The 12,879-nt window shown below is 39.1% G+C and overlaps 1 protein-coding gene across 2 annotated transcripts in view; it reads left to right on the forward strand.

The window, feature by feature from the left end:
- Window positions 1-12,879, forward strand: part of LOC124545443 (zinc finger protein 726-like) — a 167,109-nt gene that overhangs the window by 116,631 nt on the left and 37,599 nt on the right. For both annotated transcript variants that reach the window (XM_047124365.1, XM_047124366.1), the window contains exon 5: window positions 10,196-10,233. In XM_047124365.1, coding sequence (XP_046980321.1) covers window positions 10,196-10,233 — 38 coding nt within the window. The remainder of the gene's footprint in view (window positions 1-10,195; window positions 10,234-12,879) is intronic.

Consider the following 12,879-nt stretch of genomic DNA (forward strand, 5'->3'; position numbering starts at 1 on the left):
TTGGTCAATTATTTATTGTGTTTTAGAGAGCACAGAGACATTAGGCTACTGGCTTACTTCTGTTCCTTTGATATAAGTTTATTTAGTTTGTTTATGTCTTTAATAATGTGTGGTAGAGTGTGTTTATTGTCCAGCCGTAGGAATATTTATTGAATTTCAAGTTATTTAAATGTAAATCCGATATTTTGAATGTGTTTCATTATGTTTGTGAGTGTGCGTTGGCTTGGAGACAAGGTGGGAGTGCTCTAGCCAGTCACAGCGATCGTTCCAAAAAAGGACACGTGGAGAGACTGTATGGAAGAGGGTAGTTCTGGATAGTACAGGAGAGGACACGAGAGAGTCCTGGACAGTATGGCGGAATGGACGCACGGTCGTGGGAAAGTGCTGGATGGGTAGACGCGACAGCTGGTCATAGGAACTACGCTGAAGAGTGGAGTTTTGTGCATGCGCACAGAGATAGAAATAGTTCGTAGTGCCGACTTGTGCACTTGTAAGATTTACATGGCTTCTGCAGTGAAGACTTAGTATGTGTTTAGAAGTGAATATCTCATGAGCTATGTTGTTGTTCATAACTAATTACGTGAAGTAGGAATCTATTGTTTCCCTGTTATTCAACTTATATTTTATTTAATTGCCGGACCATCAACATCTATAAGTGTTTTACAGTAATAAAGGGCATTCTTAAAGGTACTTTTGCTATCGTACTCATCATTTAAAGTTTTAAAAATAGCACCTGCAGAATTTATTTAATTCCAATCTTTCATTTATGAATATCTATATTATGTCCAAAAATCGCAACTGCCGGGTGATAGGAATCTTTGACCATTCAATTCATTTGTATATTTATATTGTATACTATAGACTCAGCAGTATTTGGCTTGTAATGTGGCAACTACGTATCCCAGCCCCTGGACAACAAAACTAGCCAAAACTTTTAATATTTCAACTCTGTGTCTGAGGGTACATAGTTGAGGGCCGTCACACCATAATTAGTTTAATTTGAAAGCCCGTAACATGATTCTTGCGTATTAAGGGTGTTGAAATCGGTGTACTGTCTTCATTGGCACAGCATAACAGGCTGTTGTGGGACAGTGCCGTGCCGTAAGCGTTCCAGCAGTGGAGAAATGGAGTCAGTTCCAGCCTGAATGACAGGCAGCTGTGCCAGCTCTTGAGGAAGGTAACTGTGCTGGCAGGCACTGGCACACAGATCCATGCAGGGCACATGGCCTGAGTGTGTGGCAGTCAGGTCACCACTGCTAAAGTGGCTTCTGTCTTTCCGCTGTGTCAGTATTACAGCCCTGGCTGTGCTGTCAGGGCTTGAAGGTGTGACGGCTTCACTTACCACAACACCATGTTGAGGATTCCTGCAGTGTCATTGTTGCCCCTCATGTAGCATTTTATGCTAGAACATCTAGCTGGCCTCCTCCAGCCCTGCTTCCCTGATAGTTCTTACATCAGTCCATGCTCACATCTTTTTGGTATCTCAGCTATGCCAAGTAATGAAGCTCTAGTACAACATGCCTCCCTCTTTGGAAGATCCAATCACCCAGATCACAGGTAGCCAACTTCTCTGAAAATGACTCAACAGCACATCTTACATTATAACATATAAAAGGTGTGGTCAAATGAAAATGAGGCAGATGGAGAAGAAGAAAGTGAACTGTACATTATTTCAAAAGTAATCAAAACTGTATATTATTTCAAAAGTAATCAGCATAACTACTAATAAATTTATCCCATTATTAGACTAGATGGAAAATGTCTTCATGGAATAATGTTTTTGGTTGCCCACAGAACAATAATTGTATCCAGGCATGCACCTCTTCACCTGAAACAAATCCACAACCATGAATGTCTGTCTTACCTTTTTTGGAGGTACATGGATGGTACAAGTATGGTACGGCCAAATAGAAAAAATGCCCTGAACCATTTCCTGGATCATATTAATTTTCTACCTCCTAGCATCAAATTCACTATGTAGGTTATACCATTCGAGCAAGATATGGAGACCTGTTTCATCCAATGTTAAGAAACCAGCAGTAACTGACTTTTGTGGCAAAATACATTGACAGTATTATGTGATAGTGATTTATACATTTCTGTCAGCTCCCATTCCTGAGGCCCTTGTGTACTGTTTGTTCACTTGTGGTAGGTGGCAGCAGTGACAATTTCTGGTGCATGCACTGTTGGCATTCTGTGGCATATAAAAGGATGGCTGTTCGGCGGTATCAATCAGTTCCAGCAAGATTAGCATATAGCATTCTCACCTGAAGATAGCAGCCACCTCTACCACCAACATATTGTGTTCAAATGATTGCATACCCAGCTGCAGAGCCAAGAAGAACATTGTGTTTGTCCTTCTTTCAGTTTAGAATAAGTTTAACACCCTATATTAACGCAAAAGTACAAAGCCATTATTGCAAATTTGATCACTTGTCTTGTTTGTCCAGGCTTTGGAGCTACAAAAAAGAATGAAGAACATTGGTTGCCTTTGGTAGTTATTTTATGGCAATCTTCCTCAGTGCACTATAAATTTACTACCCCATTTTTATACACTGACAGGGAAAAATGGCAACACCAAGGAGGAACTGTGCAACATAAATGAAAGTTGGTAGTCATGTTTCTACAACTGAAAGACAATGTCTATTAAAATTTCGTTCCAGTTGCATAAGAGTGGCACTGGTAGTGCCACTATGATGATACAAATTAGGTGTGCTTAAGTACGCACTGTAACACTCAAGAGTGTTAGTTGCCTTTTGAGATAGGACATGGTGTGTTGATGTTAATCAAGAATGCCTTTAATGCAATAAAGACACCTTTATCAACATGTCACTGAGTTTGAATGAGGGTTAAGAGGAGCTGTATGTTCCTTCTGTGAAACTGCAGAAAGGCTTCACAGGAATGTAGCTGGCAATGGTGGTCATGGGAGTGTATGTTTGGAAGAAGATTGGGCTGTGGATATCCATGTGAAATTATCAAGAGCGAAGACCATCATGGTTGGTGTATGGTCCTGCTGCATCATACTGCATCTGCAGCCGCAATTTGAGCAGCACTTGGCACCACAATGATGCAACGAACTGTTGCAAATCGGTGACTTGAAGGACGGATCCGAGCGAGACGATCTGTCGTGTTTTATGAAGAAAGCTGGTTCTGCCTCAGTGCCAGTGATCACCATGTGTTGTTTAGGAGGAGGCCAATTGAGGGCCTGTAACGAACCTGTCTTGTGTGCTGGACACACTGGGCCTGCACTTGGAGTTAAAATCTGGGATGAAGTTATGTATGATAGCAGCACCACTTCCATGGTTATCCCAAGCACCCTGACTACAAATTTGTACGTTGTCTGGTGATTCAACTTGTTTTGCTACCATTCGTAAAATGCATTCTGGGGGGGGGGGGGGGGGGGGGGTCCAATAGGATAACCATCACCCACATACTATTGTTGTAACCCAACATGCTCTGCAGAGTGTCAAAATGTTGACTTTGTCTGCTTGATCACCAGATCTGTCTCCAATCAAGCATTTATAAGACATCATCTTACGAGAACTCCAGTATTATCCACAAACAGCATTAACCATCCCTGTATTGACCAACCAAGTGCAGCAGGCATGGAACATGAGCCTAGAAATTGACATCCAGCATCTAAACAACACAATGCATGCACAATCGCATGCTTGCATTCAACATTCTGGCAGTTATGTTGGTTATTAATGTACCAGTATTTCACATTTGCGATGGCTTATCCCGTGCGTACATTAACCTGTGATTGTGCAACATTAATCAACATAGGCAGGTGTATTCCTGAAATTTCATTACTCTACATTAATCATTTTGTGGTGTTGTGATTTTTTTTCCATCAGTGTAGTTGCCTATATTATTAAGTGTTGAAAGAAGTACGTGAAAGTATTAACCACCTCCAGTGACACCTTTTAACATACTAAAAATTTCAAACTAATATGTATCCATATTTACTGTGACAAATTTACTCTTGTGGAGAACCTTTTCAGAATAACAAAAAATGTGAATCTGAGTAAGGTGGCACAGTTGTAAGACAGTGAACTCGCAATTGGTGGTTGACCATTCAAATCCCCACCCAACCATATGGATATAGGTTTTGTACAGTTTCCTTAAGGAGCTTAGCGAAAATGTTGAGAAGGTCCCTTTGGGAAGGACACAGTCAGTTTCCTTCCCCATCAAGACTGTGTGCTTTGTATATAATGACATCATTATTGACTGGACATTAAACCATAACCTTCCCTTGTTTTAATGAATGTGAATACATAATACCTGATAGATTGTTTCATGTAACATAATTGAAAAACTTTGTGTCGCTACATCAAGGAACTTTGTAAAACAGGAAATAAAAATCTCTTGACACTCTTTGATCATTGTTTATACTCATGACTTGCTCTTATGCTCCTCTACTTTCAACAATCCTTACTTTATCCAGAAGTATCTGAGCATGTAGATAAGTTTTCAATCATGTTATAAGCTGTGTAGCAGAATTTTGTTTGCATGTTATTTTAATGTTATGCACCATAATTGGAGTATAGTGTAGTTGACCCTTTATGTTGTAGAATACACAGAAGTTTCTTGTTCCTCAGTGTTATTATCTTTGAAATATAATGTCTCACTGTTTTTTCCAAAACCTCGTAAGTTTCTTTCCATCACAGATAAAGCTTACCATTTCATTTTTTATCACCAAATATGAGGTTATATCTAGAAGGAACAGTATCTTGAAAAGGTGTTAGTCTCTCTTTCCATGTACTTCATTTATTTACTGAATCCTCATGGCTGTCAATTATGTAACATTTCACGGTGTGTGTCCATTTATCTTCATTTGACACTGTTTATCTTCCGAGTTCCTTTAAACAGACTCTCTTTTCAAGTGGCTCTAGTGTTACAGAAGTCCAATACCTCTTTGCTTGTGATAGCCTATGTGTTGTGTCGGAGAGAAATGAGCCAAAAATTTCTGTTATCCTACCACTTGCTTGCAAGGTTGACTTCTTCTGATTTATGTACATTCCCAAAATTTTGGTCTTACTTTTGTCTCCAGACCTTTGAGTGACTGCAAGCATGATATTAATTAGTCCATTCAGCCCTAGATCTTATGACTGAATGAGGAGGTATGCAAGTGTCCTTTTTTTTTTTTTTTTTTTTTTACAATGATTGTATCATTGTTGACACAAATTTGTAGTAGATGCCCACTGTTTGTTTTTCTCTTCATGATCATAGAAGTCAACCACTGAATTTGTGTCTCTATTAATATTCACTAAAGTCATCCTGATTGATTAACCTTTCATTGTTTGGTATCTCTGGCACAACATTGTTTAGTTTATCATAAAGTTAAGTACTTTTGTGGGACCACACAGAGACAGTTTATGCTTCAACTTGGCTGATGCGGATTTTGCGGAAAGCATTCTCCTTAACAGACAAAACCATGTGACATGCAGATTCGTACACCTCAATATCATTTCTCACATTTTTAGATACTGTTATAGAGACAGTAATCATGGTCATATTCATTCTTCCCAAGAATTAAGCTGTTTTCCTCTCAGGAATAAAAAAAATACTCATGATGGGCACAACCTTCCAGTTTGTCTCACTAACGAAATTACCTCCATGTCATATAGACCTAGCTTGCCCCTTCCCCTTTCCCTGATATCAGAATGGATATTGTAAATTAAAATTGAAACTTTAAGCTATGTGGTTATCACAAGGAAAACTACACTGATTGTTTCACATTATCTTCCACTGCAGTTGGAAACCTTTCTGCTCATTGACACAGCTTCACTCTAGAATTTGGTACTCAACTTTTCATTGATGTAATCAGATTAACCAGTGTTCCGTATGTAAATTTCATGATGAGATCTTATGCTCACAACACATCCTGGAATCTTTAAAGCGATACAGGAGCTCTCCTCCATTTGATTCTTAGGGCCCCTTATAAAATAGTGCATTCCAGCAGCTTTTTTTAATGCTATTATTAAGAAATTAAGAATCCATTTGAGCTTAGAGTATTTGATGGCATGACTAGCACTACAAATGGTTTACGTAGTTTCCTATTGCCTCTGAGGAAAGGAAGTTGAGAATGTACAGAAAATCAAGATGATGTGAAGGAATATTTTCAAGAATGGTAGTATGTAAGAGGAATGTGAGGAGCCAGGGAAAGTACAGAATATCGAGATAGATATAACCCGGATAGAAAAGGGGATAAACATCATGAAAGCAGGAAAAGCACCTGGACCAGTAAGTATGGAGATGGTAATGTTGGGCTGCAATGGCTCTGTCAGGCCACGAGAACAATATGAAAAGAAGGAAGACCTGAAGACTGGCAATAGGGAATTGTAGCACCAGTTTTTAAGAAGGCCTGCAGGAAACTGTCACAATTATAGGGGAGTTGTTTTGCTGTGTCATTCTGCCAAGATATTTGAGAAAAGTCTGGAAAAAAAGAGTACAGAAGAAAGGTTAAGAGGGGAACAATATGGGTTTAGATCAGGAATGTCAACAGTGGATCTAGTTTTTAGTGTAAGGCAGCTCGAAAAGAGGCACTGGAACTGTGGTTAGGATTTGGTTCTGAGAAACTGGTGTCTGGAGGAAGAATACAGATGGTGCATGTACACCGGCAGCACACAATATCCTGTTGCAGAGCATGCTCTACAAGAAGACTGTCGTGACCTTGGTGCCTATTTCACACATACGCCATCTGTATTACGAGGTGCATTCAAGTTCTAAGGCCTCCGATTTTTTTTCTCCGGACTGGAAAGAGATAGAAACATGCGCATTGTTTTAAAATGAGGCCGCATTCATTGTCAATACGTCCCAGAGATGGCATCACCGTACGGCAGATGGAATTTTACCGCCAGTGGCGAGAATGAGAACTGTTTTAAATACTTAAAATGGCGACGTTTTCCTTACTTTAACAGCGTGCAATCATTCGTTTTCTGAATTTGCGTGGTGTGAAACCAATTGAAACTCATCGACAGTTGTAGGAGACATGTGGTGATGGAGTTATGGATGTGTCGAAAGTGCGTTCGTGGGTGCGACAGTTTAATGAAGGCAGAACATCGTGTGACAACAAACCGAAACAACCTCGGGCTCGCACAAGCCGGTCTGATGACATGATCGAGAAAATGGAGAGAATTGTTTTGGGGGATCACCGAATGACTGTTGAACAGATCGCCTCCAGAGTTGGCATTTCTGTGGGTTCTGTGCACACAATCCTGCATGATGACCTGAAAATGCGAAAAGTGTCATCCAGGTGGGTGCCACGAATGCTGACGGATGACCACATGGCTGCCCATGTGGCATGATGCCAAGCAATGTGGACACGCAATGACAGCATGAATGGGACTTTCTTTTCATCGGTTGTGACAATGGATGAGACGTGGATGCCCTTTTTCAATCCAGAAACAAAGTGCCAGTCAGCTCAATGGAAGCACACAGATTCACCACCACCAAAAAAAATTCTGGTAACCGTCAGTGCTGAAAAAATGATGGTGTCCATGTTCTGGGACAGCGAGGGCGTAATCCTTACCCATTGCGTTCCAAAGGGCACTACAGTAACAGGTGCATCCTACGAAAATGTTTTGAAGAACAAATTTCTTCCTGCACTGCAACAAAAACGTCTGGGAAGGGCTGCGCGTGTGCTGTTTCACCAAGACAACGCACCCGCACATCGAGCTAACGTTACGCAACAGTTTCTTCGTGATAACAACTTTGAAGTAATTCCTCATGCTCCCTGCTCACCTGACCTGGCTCCTAGTGACTTTTGGCTTTTTCCAACAATGAAAGACACCCTCCATGGCCGCACATTCACCAACCGTGCTGCTATTGCCTCAGCGATTTTCCAGTGGTCAAAACAGACTCCTAAAGAAGCCTTCGCTGCTGCCATGAAATCATGACATCAGCGTTGCGAAAAATGTGTACGTCTGCAGGGCGATTACGTCGAGAAGTAACGCCAGTTTCATCGATTTCGGTTGAGTAGTTAATTAGAAAAAAAAATCGGAGGCCTTAGAACTTGAATGCACCTCGTATTCCTCCAGACATGAGTTTCTCAGAACTCAGCAGGTGGGAACTAGCACTACAATATGTCCTTGGTTCTTTCCACTACCTCTCCTTAATTTACATTAATTTCCTCCATCTCCATGTTTCTTCACAGTAACTCTCCTTTCTTCACTCCGTTCTAGTTTTCTACATCTTTAATTTTCTGACCTTTTTTTTTTTTTTTTTTTTTTTTTTTTTTTTTTTTTTTTTTTTTTTCTGTCTCCCTTCCACTTCTGTTACATAAAATGCACTTAGGTTTTCACTCTTATCAACTTGCACACAATGTTTTAGCAGTAATCTCTGTCTTCCATATTTTGCTGTCTTTCACCTTTAAGCTCTCAGGTTTTCAAATTTCATCTGGGGTGCAATTTGCTGCAATCAGCCTTTCCTTCTTGTCCAGTCTGGTACATTTCCCCTGACCCAGGGTTCTGGGTGACTTTCCTGAACTCTACCCCTTTTCTTAAACCAGTCCAGTTCCTTTTCCTTCACCCATCTTTCTTCCCCTTCAGATCTTCTGCTGGAAACAGGAGCCACTGGCTCTGAAAGCTTGCATTAGTAAAACCTTTTTCATATTACAAAATGTTTAGTTCGTGTGATGAACGGCATCTTACTCTAAACGTAGAAGAATGTAACTTAATGCAGATGAGTAGGAGAAACAATCCCTCATTGTTCAAATACAGCATTAGCAGTGTAGTACTTCACACAGTTGGATCAATCAAATATCAAGGTGTAACACTGCAGAGCAGTATAAAATGGAACAAACACGTAAGAATTTCAGTAAGGGCGGCAAAGGGTCGACTTTAGTTTTTTGAGAGAATTTTAGGAAAGTGCAGTTCATTTGTAAAAGAGATAGTGTGTAGAACACTAATGCGACCCATTATTGAGCACTACCCAAGTGTTTGGGATGCTGACCGGGTCGGATTAAAGGAAAACATTGAATCAATTCAGAGATGGGCTGCTAGATTTGTTACCAGTAGGTTCCATTGACATGCAAGTATTACAAAGGTGCTTCATGGAGTCAAATGGGAAACTGTGAAGGGGAGGGGACTTTCTTTTTGTGGAACACTATTGAGAACATTTAGAGAACTGGTGTTTGAAGGTGGCTGCAGAACAGTTCTACTGCTCCCAACATACATTTCTTATTAAGGACCATGAAGAGAAGATGAGAGAACTTATGGCTCATACAGAGGTATATAGACAATTGCTTTTCCCTTGCTGTTTGTGAGTGGAACAGGGAAGGGAATGATTAGTAGTGGTACAAGGTACCCTCCACCACATACCATACAGTGGCTTGCAGACTGTGCATGTAGATGTAGATTATGTAGATGTAGACGTAGATGGTGTAGTTTACTGATGAAAATGTAGTGCTTTTATTTGGAACATTACTGAACCTGAAAGGGGTTAACATCTTGTCTAGTACACATGACACTTGTCAGTAACATTATGAGCAGGATTGCAGTGGTCTCCTCGTGTCATACACGCACAAAAGGATACATATGTTATGGTATACGCTGTACTTAGGGGTGATGTGAGAAGAAACCGTTCATTCCCCTTCATAATCTGATATAGTAATACAAATATTTGGAAATTCGTTAAGAGCCTTTCAATAGCATCCTCACTGAGGAGGCAAATATTTTGGATTAAGCAAATATAGTTCTTAAATGGAAAACACACAGATGTATCTCCACTGAAGCTATATTTCCAATAAATTACCTACAGTGAAGGTGTAGTTGTATGTCATGGCAGAAGGCACTTCTGTAACTTGTGATGGTGACTACAGTGACAAATAAATAATTGACTACATATCATTTTGACAATTTTCTCGTATGACTTGAATGACATCATTCAGCTATTCATTAGATTGATGAATCACTCCTGTAAAGTGTATTTGTGATATAGTTTACATCATTAAAATATGCAGGCCAGAGTTTAAAACTGGTGAACTGGAAAATGAGCTCTTAAACACCTGTGTCCACCAATAGGTAATAACTTATAACTTTTCTCACTAACGGAATAGTTCAGTTGGCAGTATTTTTGATTAGTGAAGTTTCTTATTAGACTTTTACAAAGACAAGGAGAGGCTATAACTTCTGTATCATACTACACTAAATATTATTATGTTTTTATGAAATAGCATTATTTAATGTTTCAGGCACTTGGGCCAAAAGAAAAAGTGTTAAACAATGCATGGTAAGTTTTCCACTTAGATTTGAAGTCTCTTTTATTTGTTTCAGAATTTGCCACTTTATTATGTTATGTTTACAGTTTGCATAAATGTAAAATTCTTGCTGTTCTGTATATGATCAGGGTCTTTAAAAGTTTTCACCAAACATTTAGAGATGCTAGATCATGCTGCAATGAACACAACTGTGACCTACGTGACAAATTCAAGTTAATCTATAGACATTTACAACAAGGACTTCCTCACTCCACCATTACATTGTTATAGACAGTTATCACTGCATTGACTGTGTGACATTGTTGCTGGTTAAGTTTAGGTCACATTTTTGCTGCAGTCATGAATGTTTGTTCATAAATGAACTGCTTGAGAAAAAGATGGTCAACATCATGCCATTTCCACCAAGAATTTGCAGAATTTTATTCATGTATCTTTAAACAACTAATTATAATAGATCAATTTAATTTTTGTTATTGCTCTGGTTGTCATGAATGGTCAGTGCATGACATTTATAAGACCTAGACACATAAGTTGTTTTATGCCAGTCACATGAATAAAACTATTAGCTCATTAAAAAAGTTAAAAAGAAAACTCTCTTGAAAATGATTAGTAATCAGCTAGTGGCTCAGAATACTGTATATTTAGCCATTATCATGAATTAACAACTTTCGAACGGTAAACATAATAACTAAAACGAAAGAATTTTTGTTACCAATGTGTAGTTATAGGTTGCTACATGAGCTTTTGTGTAAAATATACTTCTATAAACAATGGCTGAGAAGTGTTCCTTTTGTAAATGTGGTGATGTCAGTGACCTATGTATTGTGGGACAGGTATTAGATGGGTAAATGTCACACCTTGGTGCTATCCTTCTTTGACTGTTTATTTTAAAGCTGTGTAACTGTGCTGTAGCCACTTTGTGAATTAATGAATGACCAGAAAGTTACTGCACCTCCCTCACCATTCATTGTATTACTGATAAACTGAGTCGTACTAGCACTAATTCTTGCAATTGTACGTGTGTCTTCAAAGTTGTATGTATGATACGATCTGATCTATCTTAAAAACACAGTCCTAACCAGACATAAAAATCAAGTTATCCTCCTGTAGAGAGCTGAGAAGCCCAGAGCAGTTTCAGTGTAGCTTTCAGAGCTCCCGTCCCTAGGAGGAAAGCAGAATCGGCATCCTTGTGGTATAATGTCGAAGACTTTACAGTCTTTAGGGATACAGCTAAATATCAAGTATATATACTTGTAAATGAGACATATCAGTCCTCACTTCACGTATTTTTCTCACCAACAATTTGCAAACAGTTGTTGTTTCAGTGCACATGTACTGTAGGATGCAATTTTCCACAGTTTTGTCACTGTGATATCCTGCAACGAAGTAAAGTCTGATGGAAAGCTGAGACTTTCTGTTATGTTATCTTGTTCAGCTTATTATTTCAGCACACTTGCCAACATTATCTGATCAGACTTTTTTTCTCAAAGTGCTGCAATTACTGCTGAAAATTAAGAGTACAAATCCAACATCCAATACAATGCTTCTTATGAATAGTGTGTGTCATATATTGTACTCCTGTTTATGATGATTATGTGATACAAAAGTGCTTTATTATGCAGAACATTGCAGTACATTGATACGGACTAGCGGTCCAAAACACTGTTTTATTTAAGAGATTTTAATTGAGTCCCTGTTTTTCTCCTGCCCCCTTGATGTCATAGGCATTGTCACTGCTACTCCTCCAAGGCATGAACACATGGCAAAGGATAAAGTGTCTCATCAGCAGGCACTGAAAACATGGCACAATGTTTATTGTTGGCCCAACTAGCAGATATGATGCGTGCTTGTATCTCCTGATAATGTGTATAAATAAACCGTACATCCAAACAGTGGATTATCTAATACATTATGAAAATGAACCTTTTTAGTGGTGATCATCATTTGTCAGTTTGAAAAGTTTTTATACAACACATCACTTCACCAAAGTGATATGGTAACACTACATGGGCACACACACATTCTTTTCATCAGCACGTGAAGGTCTATGCAGTAAAGCTGTTAGGTCTCATCAGTCATCTTCCTACACACTGCTTCATGACAAAGTCAAATGTAAACTAGCCTTCTGGAAGTAGCTACTTGAGAGGCATTCCTGTGTATGCAAGTGCAAATATTATCTTTCTATAGAGTTAAACAGTCTTTGAAACAGTGTGAAGGCACTATATTTGTAAATATTCCTTTAGGTAGAGAAACATAGGACCCTCTTTTAACCCCTTGGCCTACAACCATGAGTGAAATTCATGGTAAGGAAGTTGGACTACAAACAATAACCATGAGTCTGCCTCATGGTCCTTGATGTGTCTCACACATAAACAGTATTAGGCTGGCTCATGGAATTTCATGCGGGACAAATGACATCAACATGAGGAAGATGATTGGGTCAACAGTTCTTGGTAGCCTCTTACTTCAGTTGTGTGTGCTCGTTAGTTACATTCACACGTCAGTAAAAAAAACATCTAATATTGATGATAATGGTGATAAGTGTGTTGTTATTGTGGACAATGACTTTGTAGATTCTGCCTATAATGGTCTTGATGGGAATGGCACTGTGTTTTCTGTACAGAAACGTCAAAGACGATTAATCGTTGATGATGACA

This window comes from Schistocerca americana, chromosome 8 (genome assembly GCF_021461395.2).
Source record: "Schistocerca americana isolate TAMUIC-IGC-003095 chromosome 8, iqSchAmer2.1, whole genome shotgun sequence".
NCBI classification, from domain to species: domain Eukaryota; kingdom Metazoa; phylum Arthropoda; class Insecta; order Orthoptera; family Acrididae; genus Schistocerca; species Schistocerca americana.